The sequence below is a fragment of the Tamandua tetradactyla genome, unplaced genomic scaffold (assembly GCF_023851605.1).
Source record: "Tamandua tetradactyla isolate mTamTet1 unplaced genomic scaffold, mTamTet1.pri scaffold_149_ctg1, whole genome shotgun sequence".
In the NCBI taxonomy this organism is placed as follows: Eukaryota; Metazoa; Chordata; class Mammalia; order Pilosa; family Myrmecophagidae; genus Tamandua; species Tamandua tetradactyla.
In genome coordinates, this window is record NW_027518274.1 from 92,418 (window position 1) to 109,517 (window position 17,100).

Genomic DNA, 17,100 nt, shown 5'->3' on the forward strand with positions numbered 1-17,100 from the left:
TTGAAATCCCCTTAAAATTTTCACATACCTTTACAGTGAAGTTCAGTTCATCAAGTTCCATGCATATTGCACTTGCAATATACTTCCTCTTCTTAAATATGAATTTGAAGCTGAAGATTCTCAGATGTGGATGGATGATCTATAATTTCAAAGACAGAGAACAAAAGTATAATAATATTGACAGAAGTAAGAGTACCTTAATAAGCAGAGATATTGCAAGGAAGAGAATTAAACATTAACACAAACATGCAGAAAAATCTTTTATGGCAAAAAAGAGAAACCCTCTAAAGACTACTGGTTAAAAACACCTCATAAAAGCAGACAAAGTTCTTTATATTTGGAAATATTATAGAAGAAATGAAACCATAGATAGAAATATGGAAGAAAATATTAGGTAAGTTCTCTAAAGAGTAAAGATAAGAAATAGAGAACTAGAATATTGGAGACAAAGGATAGGAAACAATATAAATGATGGAAACTATACTTAAATAATTCTAGATAAAGCAAAGAGAAAGGAAAGGAACGGTAATTTTATTTTAAAAATTACAAAATTATTCATCAAAATGAAGGGAATTAATTTAGAAAAAAAGGACCCAGACCCAATAAATCCCAGAGAAGTAACTTAGAAAGAAAAATAGAAATCTAATGTTGTGACAAAGTCTTGCGCAATTCTAGAGCACCAGAAGTAGAATTTTCTAAAATTATCAAATTCAAAAGAAAGAAAAAAAAGAAGGGTGAGGGAGACAGAGACAGAAAGAGAGAGAGTGAGGCATATACATTTAAATGTTGTGAGATTATCATGGAATGATTCATTAACACAATTGCAAGTTACTAGTGGGGCAGAGGCAAGAAACATAAAAAATATAAGGAGAATCAATTTTCAAATTAGATTACCTTGCACAAACAAGGCAGTATATTGGGAGATGCTAGAATTTTTTCATATTGATCATATATTTGTTGTTTGTTTTGGCCTTCCAATTTGTAAAACTATTTCACTGCTTATGGATTTGTTGGGTTAAATCTAATTTCTTTTGAAAATTAAAACTCATTAGGGCAGGCCATTCTTGCCTGCCATGACAGAGGACCTGGGTTCGATTCCCGGTGCTTGCCCATGTAAAAAAACAGGATAAAATTAAAACTCATTAAATATATCTTCAATTGAATAAAATATTCAACCCAAGAAAATAGGATTAGCATATACTAAAATATATACCTCTTTCAGCTGGCAAGGCAGACAGGAACATCTGCTAACTTTCTCCCTTGACTTCTTCATGACGATTTGCCAGTGGCATTTTCCTTTTCTCTCTCTGCCATAGTTTGCTAGGTGCCAGAAGGTGATATACCAGAAGCAGAATGGCTTTTATGGGAAAGAATTTATAAAGTTGGAAATTTACAGTTCTAAGACTGTGAAAATGTCCCAATTAAAGCAAGTCTATAAAAATGTCCAAATTAAGGCACCAACAAGATGTTATCTTCACTCAATAAAGATTTATGAGGCTCAGGATTTCTCTCTCTACTGGAAAGGTACATGGTGAGCATGGTGATGTCTGCTAACTTTGTCTCCAGGCCTCTTGAGTCATGAAGTTCCACCAAGGGCTTTTCCCTTCTTCATCTCCAAAGGTCATGGACTACATAGGCTCTCAACTCTCATGGATCTCATAGCTCTGTAGCTCTTTCCAAAATGTTTCCTCTTTTAAAAGATTCAAGTAAACTAATCAAGACCAATCTGGAAAGGGTGAATTCACATCTCACTCTACACAAATGAGTGTGTCACATCTCAATGGAGATAATATAATCAGGCTTCTAACCTACAGTGATGAATACGGATTTTTTAAAAAATGGCTGCCTCCACAAGGTGGATCAGGATTAAAACACAGTTTTTGAGGGTACATAATTCTTCCAAAATGTCACTTTTACCCTCTGGACCCTAGAAAAGACACGTTTTTTTCCCCATAAACAAAATACATTAATTCCATCACAATTTCAGAAATCCTTAAACCATTTCAGTAACAATGCAAGTATAATACAAGATTAAAACCAGTACAAAATTAGTTACAGGCAAGGTCTGTCCTAAGGTAAGTTTATCCCCTGGCTCTGGACATGTAAAACTCAGAACTAGTTATTTGCTGCCAACATATAAAGGAGAAATAGCCATAGGATATATATAGCTATTTCAATAGGGAAGAGTTGGAAGGAATATAGGGTTCACCAAACACAAGCAGTTTTGAAAACCTGTAGGGCAATGTCCATTCAATTTCAAAGTCTGAGAGTCATCTATTTGGAGGTTCAGAAAGTAACAGTCTCACCCTTTCCAAGGGCTTATGCAGTGGCCCACATCTTCCTCAGTGCAACCTTGGGGACATTGGAAAGGCCAACATTTTCTGAGCTCCACCCTCTGCAAGCATCTGGGCTACACATAGGCTCTCTGCCATCTCTGGGATTTATGCTCAACCCCTCCATGTGGGGCAGCCAGGCTCTCTCCAACCCCTAAGGAATGTTCTCCAACCTTTATAAGGCCTCAGGTGGAATGGCTCTTCCAATGCAAAGAGATGGAAAGCCCACCCTCTGCCTTATGGGCAAACTCACCCTCTCCAAGTGCTTGGGCATGCTGCTTTCCTGGACCAAGCCTTCTTTACTTCAGCCCCAACCTCTGTGATTCTTCCTCTGAAGACATTTTGCCTTCACTTTGTCCCTTTCCTGAGGTCCCCAGTTGAGACTGGCACCAGTCGCATTTATATATATCCCATAGCACTCTTATTTGCTTTCTATGTAGTAGACAAGGATCATGCCCATCAGTCAGAAGTTTCCACAAATCCTTTCTGGATCTCCAATTCTGGCTTTTTCTGAAATGGCTGACTAGTTCCACATTTGGTTAAATCTTCCTTCAGACACTATTCCCTATTGTCTCCTTTTCTGGAAGCCCAGAATTTTCCAGAACATAAATTATGATTTCCTTGTCCCCAAGAGTTCAATTCTCAGCTTATCCCTGTCCTGTCATGCTTTACTATAGGCTGCAAGGAGAAACCAGGTGGCATTTTCAACATTTAATTTGGAAATATCTTCTGCTAAATATACAAGTTCATTCTTTTAAGATATGCCTTCCATATAAAGCCAGCAGTCAGTTTTGCTAGATTATCTGTCATTTTTAAATAAAAATTGTTTTATAATTTGCAATAACACATGACTCATTTCTCTCTGGAGCCCTGTCAGAGGTTCCTTTAGAATCCACATTTCTACCAAAAGTCTCTTCAAAGCACTCCAGGCCTTCTCTATCAAGTCCCTCACAAGTCCTCCAAAATCTTCCCCTTATCCATTGTAAAAAGCCATTCCAACATTTTTGGTGTTTATAAACTGAAGCACACCACTTTTCTGGTACCAAGATCTGTTCTAGTTTGCTAGCCACCAAAATGCAATATGCCAGAAACAGAATGTCTTTTTAAAAGAGGAATCTATTAAGTTGCAAGTTTACAGTTGCAAGGCAGTGAAAATGTCCCAAATGAAGAAAGACTATAAAAATGTCCAAATTAAGTTACCAACAGCAGGTTACCTTCATCAAGAAAGGCCAATGAAATCCAGGGTTTCACTCTCAACTGGAACATGTCAAGCATTGTAACATCCTCTCCTGGCTCCTTGTTTCATGAATCTCCACTGAGACATTTTCCTTCTTCATCCTCAAAGGACTCTGGCTGTGTGAGCTCTCAGCACTCATGGATCTCATGGCTCTGTAACTCTTTCCAAAATGTTACCTCTTTTAATGAATTCAAGTAAGCTAATTAAGATGCACCTTGAATAGGTGGATTCATATCTCCCTCTAGACAAAGGTTAATACCCACAAATGAGTGTGTCATATCTCCATGGAGATAGTCTAATCAGGTTTCCAACCTACAGTATTGAATAAAGATTAAAAGAAATGGCTGCCTCCACAAGGTGGATCAGGATTAAAGCATGGATTTTCTAGGGTACATAATCCTTTCAAGATGACACAATCTCCAAAGATCTCTGACTGTGTGGGCTCACAAGCTGTTTTGAAAATGGTTCCTTTTAAAGAACTCCAGTAAGCCACCCCATCTTGAATGGGTATAGACCCATCTCTATGAAAACCACCTAATCAAGAAGTCTTAAGCAAATTTAGGTGTGTCACATCTCCATGGAAACAATTTAATCAAAATGATCCCACCCAACAATATTGAATGAGGATTTAAGGACACATATTTTCTGGGATACACCACAGCTTCAATCTGGTACACCATGTGATAGATATCAGACTTTCTTGAGTCTACGTATCTTTCTCTATATGCCTTACAGAAAGTTTGGACATTTTTATGGCCATAGAGCTGTAAAACTGTAACTTAATGAATTCCATTTTAAAAGCTGTACCATTTTGGATATATTGCATTCTAGAAGCTTTGAGCAAGATAAAACACAGATTAAAGAAAAAATGTATACAAATAGAAACCACAAACCAGGCACTGCTAACAGAATTGTCAACTAACCAATTTCATGAGACTAGTATCATGTGAATTTAACTCCAACTCTGAGTCATCTCTTCTCCCCTGCTAAATAATTTGATTTAATCTTATTGGAAAGATAAGTGTCACAGGGATGGTTTATAGTTAGTGTAATTAATATGAAATCTGTTATATAAAAAAAATTTAATTTCAGATGTATAGCTAATATATCCTGCATTATTTATTTTAATAATATGTAGATATAATGAAAGAAAAAAATTTAGCACATGAGGAAAACAGAATTATTTCTTTTATTAGTGTTGTAAAACAAGAAATGGAAAATAATAAACTAAATGCTTTGATGAAAATAGAGGGCAAAACTTTAGCTTATACATTGGACATTTTTGTTAGCTTCAGTAACCAGGTTGTGTCCTATAACAAATTGCCTATAAGATGATGAGAAGGAGAAAAAACCCAGCTGATCGATAAATACTCTCTTGAAATTTCCTAAATAAGGCAACAGCTCTAAATATCATTCTTGAGAGAGCAATAATGCTATACATTTTACAAAGTAGATGAGGAAAGTTAGTGATAGTTCAGTGTTATTATGATAATTTTCACTGTTGGAAGTGTGCAGAGTCTCAGATTGTGTTAGTCATGGGAAAGAATATAGGGACAGACGAAGTCAGAATTTAGCATTTTCTAATTGGCAAACTTGATTTATCAAGAAGATGTAAAGGCATTTCTAAGGGCAATAGAAACATTCCGTCACTTATCATCTTTAACAGCATATATTTGGACACAAACAGATTTATGTTAACTGATACAAAATTGGTTCAATAAAACAAAGGAATAATGAAATGCTCTATGATCAATAAACCAAAGATGATACATATGGGAGTAATTTTGTTGGTGATTAATTGATTGTGTGATTACCATATGCAGGCACCCATTAAAGGTTAAATATTCAAAAACTTTATATTGATGTTTTATTATTTTATTCTCTCTTCAATGTTTTATTGATTATGATGGCAATAATGACCAATCTCACAGTTTTGACTGAATTGATAATCTTTGGATTTTCTACCAATTAAAATGTGTACACTTTAGATTCAGCACTCTTATTCATTTAGTTGTGGAACCTGAAGGGGGATGTCCTGATTATCATGATCACAACTTTATATAAACGGCTTCACACCCCTGTCTAGTTGTTCCTGAAGAATTTATGCTTCCTGGATCTCTGCCTCATTTCAATCATAATCCCCAAATCCCCAAGGAGTTTTCAACTCATTGACCCACAACAACTCCATCTGCTTCCTCGCTGTGTCATCCAAGTTTTATTGACATTCGTAAGGCATCTGCATGGCTTTTCTTATTCACAATAATGTACTTTAACTGCTATGCTGTCACTTGTCATCCTGTGGAAGGTGAAGTCATCGTGAATATTGGCATGTGTGTGCAGATGGCAGCTATGTTTTGGCTGCATGGAAATCTGAATACTGTGATGCACACAGCTGGTACCTTCTCTTTATCTATTGGGTCTAGTGTGTTCAATGAGTTCTGAAAGGACACCCAGTTATCAGCTGTTCTTTGTTCAAAATACTTAATAAGAGAAATTGTGCCCATCTTCATTACTGTTTGTAGATTCTTGCTGTGTTAATTTCATTGTCATTTCCTTTGTCTATAACTTCCCCACTGTCAAGAAGATTCCATCAAAAGGCCAGTTAAGAACCTACTCCACTTGCCTTTCACACATTCTGGTGGTTGTATTATTTCTCTTCACTAGCTTCACTGCTTACTAAAGCCAACATCAGCATCCTTTTCTATTTTTGACATTGTAATTTCTGTGCCCTACACTATGGTACCCCCAACCTTGAATTCCATCATAGACAGGCTAAGAAATAAGGCCATGAAGGTGGGTCTGGGCATGTGGATAAAAGGAGAGCACATCAGAAAGTAAATATATATTCAATAGCAAATATAATCTACAAATATTGATGGTTTATTCATTTTTCTCCTACTTTTACAAATAAATATATACAAAGAAAAAATGTCATATCCTTTATTAAGAATTTTCATTGGGCACAAATATCACATTGTTCTATAATTATGCAAGGCTTTGGAATTCCTAAAGTTAAATATGCATTTGCCAATTCATTTTTAGGTGTATTTATAGGTAGAATAAAGCTATTTTTGTATGATATGAAGAAATGTCATTGCTTGGAAATCACTACCACATATTACCAATCTTTACAAAATCATTCAAAAGCAACAAACAAATAAACACCCCAAACTCCCACTGTCTTATGATATGACATGCTCATTCAAATAACTAATATATTGTAGAGCCTTTGGACATATTAATGTTATTCATTCTTTGTATTAGGTTAGTTATATAAACACACCATAAGGGACAACAGTTCAAAATTGAATGTAGTGACCTCACCTACCAAACTTTCCTTATAGGAAGCTATTTTTCATTACATATTCTCATTTAAGGGTTTCAGTAAAATGACAAATGGGAAAAAATTGAATTTTTTTTCCAGAAACAGACATCAGAATCCAAAAGAAATAAATGAGCTGTGATTCACAAATATTCATTCATTCATTCAGTTTTCCTCCAAAGTTTACAAGTAGGTAGTTGAAAGAAAAAAGAGAGTAACACCTCAGTACATTTCATTAGCCAGAAAAGTAACATTTTCTCTTACTATGACAACTCAAGAATTCCTAATTCTTGAGTTATGGATCCCTTTTCTAATGCTTGTTTTATGGGGAATTTTGTAAGCTGAATTCTACCTTTTTTTTTTGGTGCATGGTCCAGGAATCGAACCCAGGTCTACTGCACTAAAAGTGAACATTCTACCACTGAACCACCAATGCACCCATAATTCTACCTATTTTCATATCATGTACAGAAACATGTTTGCTTAGAAAGCATTAGCACACATAACCAATTATTACCAAAAACAAAAAAATTTAACAAATGCAATCCAGTGCTTCTATCCTGTTATCTCACCAAATCAATGCATTAAAATCCTTTAGGATCCTTTGGCATATTTGTATTCATTCACTGTGCCAGTTTGAAAAGATTTATGTATCCTAGAAAAGCCATGTTTTAACCCTAATCAATCTTGTGGGAGCAACCATTTCTTCTAATCCCTATTCAGTACCATATGTTGGAAATTTGATTGGGTTGTCTCCATGGAGATGTGACTCACCCAATTGTGGGTATTAACCTTTGAATAGAGGGAAATGTGACCCCACCCATTCCAGCTGGGACTTGATTACTTTATTTGAAACTTTTGAAAGAGGCATTTTGGAGAAAGTTTGAGAATGACGAGAACAGCAGAGACACAAGAAATGCAGAATCTATCAGTCTTCATCTCCTTTGGAGATGAAGGAGAGTGCCCCATGGGGAGCATCATGAAGTAAGAGGCCTGAAGAGGAAGATAGAAGATGTCAACATGTTTGCCATGTGCCTTTCCAGTTGAGAAAGAAACACTGAACTTCATCATTTCTCGAGTGAAGCCGGCAAACTAGAACAGATTTTGGTAGTAAGTGTGGAATGCTGCTATGGTTTGCAAACACCAAACATGTTGAAATAGCTTTTTAAAGGGATTAGGGAAAGGCTCTGGAAGAACTGTGAAGGCTTTGAAGAGACTCTTGGTACAAATGTGTATGCTAGACAGAAAAGAGGCATGTATCATTGCAAACTGTAAGGCAGGCAATCCATGTTTTAAGATGGCAGACAATCTGCCAAAGTTGATGAGTGGTTTTGGCTGAAAGGCAAATTTAAAAAGCCATAAACTTGGAAATTTAACAGAATAGATTTCCAAATTAAATGTTGAAAGTGCAGTCTGGATTCTCCTTGCAGCTTATAATGAAACATGACAAGAAAAATATAAGAATTGAACTCTTGGGTACAAAGAAACCAGTAATTGATGATCTGGAAAATTCTGGGTTTCCAGGAAGGGAGACCCCAGAGAATAGTGCCCCATGTGAGAATTTAACCAAATGTGGAACCAGTCAGTCACTTCATAAAATGCCAGCATTGGAAATAGAGTTATCCAGGAAGGATTTGTGGAAACTCCTGCTGTCTGATGGGCACAATCCTTACTTGCTACACAGAAAGCCAACAAGTGTGATGTGGGACTTATATAAAAGGAAATGCTGCCAGTCTCAACTAGGAGGGTGCAGAAAAAGGACAATGTGAAGGTAAAACAATTTCAGAAGCAGAACTATGGAAGCAAAAGTCCAGAGTCAAGAATCCTCAGGCCAGGAGAACAGACCCACCCAAGTATGTGGAGAAGGTATGTTTGACCCAAAGGCAGAAGATGGACCTTACACCTTGGTGCAGTGAAAATGTCCTCCAGCCTCAGACCTTGGAGAGGGTGCAACACATTCCTTAGGGGATCAGGGAGAGTCTGGATGCCACCACATGGAGGGTTGAACATATTCTCTGGAAATGACAGAGAGCCGGGTTGCAGCTTGGATGCTTGAAGAGGGTAGAGCCAAGAAAAAGGTGGTCTCCAAAAATTCCCCTTGAATTCAGACAGAGGAAGACTGCTCCATACATCTTTAGAATGGGTGGAATTGCCACTTTCTAAAGCCCCAAAGATAAATGAATTTCAGACTTTGAAATTGAATGGTCATTGCCCTGCAGGTTTTCAAAACTGCTTGGGTCCAGTGATCCCTGTGTTCCTTCCAATTTCTCCCTATTGAAATAGCTATATGTATCTTATGACTGTGTCTCCTTTGTATGCTGACAGCAAATTAATTTTTACACACCCAGAGCCAAGGATAATGTTGACTTAGGACAGACCATGCCTGCATTTAACTTTGATGAGACTTTGTACTGGTTTAAATCTTGTACTACATTTGTATTGTTATTGAAATAGTTTAAGGATTTCTGATATTGTGATGAATTAGTGTATTTTGCATATGGAAAAAACACATCATTTTTAGAGTCCAGAGGGTGGAACATGCCATTTTGAAAGGGTTACATACCCTAGAAAAGCCTTGTTTTAATCCTAATCAATCTTGTGGTATCAACCATTTCTTCTAGTTCCTATTCAGCACTACAGTTTGGAAACTTGATTGGGTTGTCCTCATGGTGATGTGACTCACCCAATTGTGGGTGTTAACCTTTGAATAGAGGGAGATGTGACTCCCTCCATTCCAGGTGGGTCTTCATTACTTTACTCAATCCTTTAAATGAGGAAGAATTTTGGAGAAAGTTTGAGAATCATGAGAATAGCAGAGACATCAGAACTACAGAATCCACCAGTCAGTAACCTTTGGAGATGAAGGAGAATGTCCCTGGGGTAGCTTCATGAAGCAAGAGGCCTGGAGAGGGAGCTAGAAGGCATTGCCATGTTCACCATGTGCCTTTCCAGTTGAGAGAGAAACCCTGAAATTCATCAGCATTCTTGAGTGCAGCTAGCAAACTAGAACAGTGTCACATTTACACATCACTGTGAGGGATACATTAGTTAAAAATTAAATATGGTGTCCTTGCTCACCTCATTCTACTGATGCGATGTTATCTTTCATTTTTATGTTCATTACCAGTTTTCTGTGAAAGGAAGAATTAAAAATGAGTATTAAATTATTTTTTTCCAGAGATAGTTATCAGAACAAATGGGAATAGATAAACTATTATTAAAGTGTCATAGTAAATGAAAATTAATTTGGGTTATGTTTTCTTTTTATCTCAACATAACTATAATTTATTGTATCTGATATACAAAAGTTATATAAATGTGTGTGTGTGTGTGTTTGGTTTGATTAAGTTCCTGGGATGCAATATACTATAAATGGATTGGCTTTTACAATGGGGATTAATTAACTTAGTTACCATTCTAAGGCCATGAAAGTGTCCCAATTAAGGCATCAATAAAATGATACCTGGTCTCTGAAAACAGGGCACCATCATCTGGTACAACTCTGCAATTGGAAGTCAAATGATGATGTCTATTGGGCATTATCTCTAAGATTTTCTTCATTCTCTTCTGGCTTCAGTGGCTTCCTCTCTGAACTTCTGTGGGTCCTCTGTTAGCTTCTGCAGAGCTTTTCTCTATATTCTTCTCTGGGCTTTTTCTGTTTTTTTATCCCTTCATAAAGGACTCCAGTAAAAGTATTCAGACCCTCCCTAAGTGGGGTGGTCGCATTGCATTTGAAGTAACCAAAACAAAATGTTCCACCTAGAACAGGTCTGTATCATCAGGAATGGATTAAAGGAGTACAGACTTTCTGGAGAATATAACAACTTCATACTAGCAAAATCATTATAAAAATTTTTAAATCATATTTGTACTTCTTAAAATAAAGGTAAAGTTTTAAAACACTTCTTTTTGGTTATAATTGGGGTTCCCCTTTAATCATAAAAATTGTGTCTTCATGTCTGATTGACATTCTACTGGACATCTTAAAACTTATTCAATCATTCCCCTATAATTATACAATAGTTTTATTCTTGCATTATAAGAAATATTTGGTTGAATTAATCATAAAAATGTATGTAAGTGCTTTTCTTGAATCATTTTAGTATAATTCACAATAATTCTCATTATTGATCACGTGATATTATGAAATTATTCCTCCAGAATATTCCATAATTTTTCATATATTTTATGTCAGCAAATATTTTCAAATTAATGAGTTTCTGATTTTACAAGGATAGATTTCATTTGATTCGTTAGGTTCATTCCAATTTTCATGCAGTGTTTTTTCACCAAGGGATATAACAGAGGGATTGCTGCAATTGATTGCTCACCATGCAGAGGAACATGCTTATTTATTGTTTATTATTCTGTACTCTAAGTCATCTATTCATTTATCTGTGGAGTCATAAAATGTATGGTTAACTTGAATGTGCTTTTTTATGCTGTATGGTGAGGTCACATTTCATTATCTCCTATGTGAGTATCACGTTATTACAGCACCATTTGTTGACATTTTTGTTTGTTTGTTCTGCTTGTTTTTGTTTGTTTTTTGGGAAGTGCACAGACTGGGAATAAAATTTAGGTCTCCCTCATGGCAGACAAGAATTCTACCACTGAACTACTCTTGTACCCCCTTGAATGTGCTTTCAAATGGTATAGATACTAATATCTACTCCACGGAAATTTTGTCCATCCCTTGGAGTTCCTTTAATTTATATTTTGTTATTTTTTACTTAACAGCACGTCTAAGAATTATATAATTAAATGTGTCAAATTGTTTCCTTGTGATTTTTTATTACTTTAAAATAATAGTTATTAATCCATTGCATTTAATTCACATAATTTAACATCATTTTATATTGCATACACAAAGATGATTATGTGTGTACTGAGATTAAAATGCTTTTGAGTTTTTTGCAATAGTCTTAAAGAAAAGCAGGAAACATTTTCATGTATGCTGAAAAGTATTTCTCAATTAGGTCCATTTTCATTTATTTAATATAAACAACAAATTCCATGTTTTTAAATAAAATGTAAAACCATAAGAAGTTTAATTATTACATTTCCATATCATGTACTGCATATCATAACCCAAGAGAGAAATTGGCCTTAGTTTACACCATTTGCTGCTCCTCCATTTTTAATCTTCTCTAGTAAACAATTCTTAAGCATAGAATTTTCACACTCAGTACAATATTCAAATTTGTATGGATACTCCCTTTTTAGTTCAGTCATTAATTTTACTATGATAGTTCAAGTGACAATACCTACACTGTGTTAGTCTTTTCATACACGAATTCACAAGGTTGTTGTAAGTTTTCATCATTAATGCATGTTCCTGCACTGGCCAATTCAAAACTGCTGATGATCTTTCATCAGTTAATATTCATTGATAGTTCTTGTTGCTTTATATTGAATAGACTTATGCAGAATTTTCATAGAAGACTGTGTAATATTAAATTATGTTTTTCAGGTATGATTCTCTGATAACAGACAAAAAGTAAATGATATGGGGGAGGTTTTTTTGCATCTGCACATTTTGTTGTGATATATTCACATAGCATATATTCCATCCAAAGTATCAATCAATGTTTTACAGGATTACCACTTAGTTGTGCAATCATCATCAAATTCAATTTTAGACAATTTTCATTGCTTCAAAGAGAAAAATAACAAATACATGCCAGAGACCTGGGTTGGACTCCCAGTGCCTGCCCATGCAAAAAAATAAATATATACAGATAGACACACACAAAAAAATAAAAAACACCCAATATCACTTAACAATCCCCATTATTGACCCTTAGTATTGGTATGATATACCTGTTACTGTTGATAAAAAATTTAAGATATTATAATTTGTGTATAATTAAGTGTTAAATATTGTCTATAGCTCAGATTAGGTAATTCTTCCCATCTACCACTCTGCTAACTCTTTGTACAAATGTTGTACATCTTTAGTAATTCATGGAAGAATTTATTTCTATTTGTAGTGTTAATCAGTGACTTACATCACTTTAAACAACCCCTTTCAATCAAATTCACCACAATATGAGTGTTACTTATATTCCCAATAACAAGCTACCACCACCTCTATCCAGTCCCAAATATTTATGTTCAACCATCTTAACAGTTCTGAGCATATTATGTAACTGCTCCCCCTTCTATACTTTCTACCTATCTCTTGGCACCCTATGTCCTACATTTTTTAAGACAGTGAGTTTACATATTCGAGATATCTCTCCTTCTGTGTCTGGCTTATTTCACTCAACATTATGTCTTCAATTTTCATCTAAGTTATCACATACTTCAGGAGCCCATTGCTTCCAACTGCTTTAAAATATTCCATTTTATGTATATACCCTATTTTCTTTATCCATTCATCTATTGATGGACATTTGAATTGTTTCCATCTTTTGGCTGTTGTAAATACTGCCATTATGATCAATGGTGTGCAAATGTCTGTTCCTATCTCTGCTTTCAGATTTTCTGGGTATATACTGATTATATTTCCATTTGTAGTATATTGCATTCCAGCAGCTTTAACAAACAATACACTGGAGTTCCCTTTTATTCAAATTTTTGGAAAAGGTTGAGCAGAATGTTGTTAGTTCTTTCTGGAATGTTTGACAAAATTACCCTGTGATGTCATCTGGTCCTTGGCTTTTGTTTATATGGGGACTTTTGATAACTGATTAAGTCCGTTTCCTTATAATTGGTTTGATGATGTTTTCTATGTATCCTCCAGTCAGTTTAGGGTGTTTGTGTGTTTGTAAGTAATTAATCCGCATCATCTAAGTTTAGTTTGTTGGCTTACAGTGGTTCATAGTAGCCTTTTATGATCTTTTTTATTTTGGGGGGGTCCATGTTAATACACCCCCTTAACTCTGATGTTATTATTTTGCATCTCCTCTATTTTCTACTTTGCCCATTTAACTAAAATTTTGTTAATTATTTTGTTCTCTTAGAACCAATTTTTGGTTTTATTGATTCTCTCTATTGTTTATGTTTCTCCAATTCATTTTTGCCCTAATTTTTGTTACTTCTTTTCTTCTACTTAATTTAGAGTTAGTTTGCTACTATTTCTTTAGTTTATTTTTTCAGTTGGGTCTTTTTTTTAGCTCTTTCTTCCTTTTAAATAGACATTTAGAACTATAAATTGCCCTTTCAGCACAGCCTTCGCTACATCCCATAACTTTTGCTATTTTGTAGTCTCATTTTCATTCATCTCCAGATGTTTTCTGATTTCTCTTCCAATTTCTTCTCTGACCTACTGATTATTAACAGTGTATTATTATTAACATCAAGGGATTGAGAGAACCTTCTTGACCAAAAGGGGGAAGAGTGAAATGATACTAAGTGTCAATGGCTGAGAGATTCCAAACAGAGTCGAGAGGTTATCCTGGAGGTTATTCTTATGCATTAAGTAGATATCACCTTGTTGTTCAAGATATAGTGGAGAGGCTGGAGGGAACTGCCTGAAAATGTAGAGCTGTGTTCCAGTAGCCATGTTTCTTGATGATGATTGAACAATGATAAAGCTTTCACAATGTAACTCAGTGAAGGTGAAAACCTTGTGTCTGATGCTTCTTTTATCTACCATATCAACAGAAGAGTAGAACATATAGAATAAAAATCAATAATAGGGGGAACAAATATTAAAATAAATTTAGTTTGAAATACTAGTGGTAAATGAAAGCAAGGGGTAAGGGGTATGGTATGTATAATCATTTTTTCTCTGTTATTGTTTTGTTTTTATTTCTGTTGTCCTTTTATTTCTTTTTCTAAATGCATGCAAATGTTCTAAGGAATGATGAATATGCAACTATGTGATGATATTAAGAATTACTGATTATATATGTAGAATGGAATGATATCTTAATGTTTTGCTTGTTGTTAATTTTTTGAATTAATAAAAAAAATTTTTAAAGAGTATATTATTTTATCCTCATGTACTTGTGAGAGTTCCAGTTCTTTGGTGGCTGTTATTTCCAGCTTTATTACATTATGATCAGAGAAAGTGCTTTGAATAATTTCAATCTTGTTAAAATTATTAAGACCTGTTTTGTGCTGCAACATATTATGTGTCATAGAGAATGTTCCATAAGTGCTTGAGAAAAATATGTATCCTGGTGCTTTGGGGTGCAATAGTCTCTATATATCTATAAGTTCAAATTCATTTATCATCTTGTTTAGGTTCTGTATGTCCTTCTTGATTCTCTGTCTGGTTGTTCTATCTATGGTAGAGGGTGGTATGTCAAAGTCTCCCACTATTAATGTACAAACATCTGTTGCTCCCTTTAGTTTGATAGTGTTTGCCTTATGTACTTTGTAACTCCTTGTTTGGATGCATAAATATTTATGATTTTTATTTATTGATGGTGAATTTCTCTTTTTACTAATGTATAGTGTCCTTCCTTGACTCTGATAGCATTTTTTAATTTAAAGTCTATTTTGTTTAGTATTAGTATAGCTACCCCAGCATTCTTTTGGTTGTCACTTAACTAGCATATCTTTTTGCATCCTTTCATTTTCAACCCACTTGTACCTTTGGGTCTAAAATGAGTCTCTTTTAAACAGCATATAAATGGATCAAATTTTTAATCCATCCTGCCTATCTTGTCTTTTAATTGGGGATTTTAATCCATTCACATTCAAAGTTACTCCAAAGGCAGTTCTGAATTCAGTGATCTTATCCTTTGGCTTTTATTTATCAGATGCATATTTTTATTTCTCTCTTTTTAGCCTTAAAGTAATGCTACTAATACTCTTCAATTTGTTGCTCTTCACAGAACCTCTCTGTCCCATCATTTTTCCCAGTCAACTGTGCTCTCTTTTTTTATTTCTTCTTTTTAAAAAATTCTCTCACCATTGAATTATTTGTGAATATTCAAACTCTCCCTCATTTTTTGAAGAATATCTTTGCTAAATAAAGAATCATTGGGTGGCCATATTCCTCTTTTAAATTCTTAAATTTATCATACCACTTTATGGTGTCTGATGAGTCAGCAGCACTTAGTGTTATTTGGTTACCGTTGTGTGTGGTGATTCACTTTTCTCTTGCTACTTTCAAGACTTTCTATTTCCTTTCAGCATTTGACAGTCTGATTTGTATGTGTCTTACAGTGGGTCTATTTGAATTCATTCAATTGGGACTTTGTTGGGCTTCTTTGATTTATATATTTATGTCTTTTATTAGGTTGGAAATTTTTACCGTATTATTTCCTCAAATAATCTTCCTAGCTCTTTACTCTTCTCTTCTCCTTCTGGGATACCAATCATTCTTATAACTGGGTGTTTCATTTGTCAATCATTTCCCTGGGATCCAATTAAAAAATTGTCATTTTTCCACCATTTGTTCTTTCATGTGTTTAAATTCAATTGCTCTGTCCTCCATTTCATTTATTCTTTCTTCTGCCTCTTCAAATACACTCTTGTGTCTCTCAAGTACATTTTTAAATTTTATTTGCAGTATCATTCTTTTGCATAAGATCTACTGTTTATATATTTATTATTTTAAATTTTCTTTATGTTCTTCTAGTGTCTTCTTCATATGCTTTATTCCCTTAGCAAACTTATTGAACTTCTTTAGGAGTATAACATGAGAACTGCTTCATAGGAAATACCAAAGGGAGTTCTGCCAGCCAAAGGAAAGATAGGGAAGAGGGCTTGGAAGAGAATATGGAAATAATGATTATCAGTAAAAGTAACTAACAAGATAAAAAGAGTGAAAAGTAATAGATCTGACAAATAAAGGGCAAAGGAAAAAGTGGTTGAAGTAAGGATGGTTTTGACAGTAACATTGAGTATTAATGAATTAAACTCCCCAATGAAAAGTTATGGATTTGTAGAATGTATTAAAAATATGACCGAACTATATTCTGTTTACAAGGGCCTCATTTTTGACCCATAAATACACTTAAGTGGAAAGCAAAAGTGTAAATAAAGATATCCCACACAAGTAGCAACCAAAGATAAAGCTGGGCTAGGTATACTAACATCAGATAAAGTAGACTTTAAATGAAAAAAATGCTATGAGACAAGGAAGGATGTTATATATTAGTAAAATGGGCACAGAACTGAAAAGAAATAATATTTGTAAATATTTCTTCATCTAATAAAGTTGCACAAAAGTATGTGAGGTAAACACTGGTAAAACTGAAGGATGTAATAGATGTCTTTACAATAATAACAAGAGACTTCAACAC

At 34.6% G+C, this 17,100-nt stretch overlaps 1 protein-coding gene across 1 annotated transcript in view; it reads left to right on the forward strand.

Annotated features, from left to right (window-relative positions):
* The first annotated feature begins 6,306 nt into the window (after positions 1–6,306).
* Positions 6,307–17,100, forward strand: part of LOC143673146 (uncharacterized) — a 32,439-nt gene continuing 21,645 nt past the window's right edge. Inside the window, 1 exon segment of the mRNA XM_077147490.1 lies at positions 6,307–6,363. Within this exon segment, the coding sequence (XP_077003605.1) occupies positions 6,307–6,363 (57 nt within the window).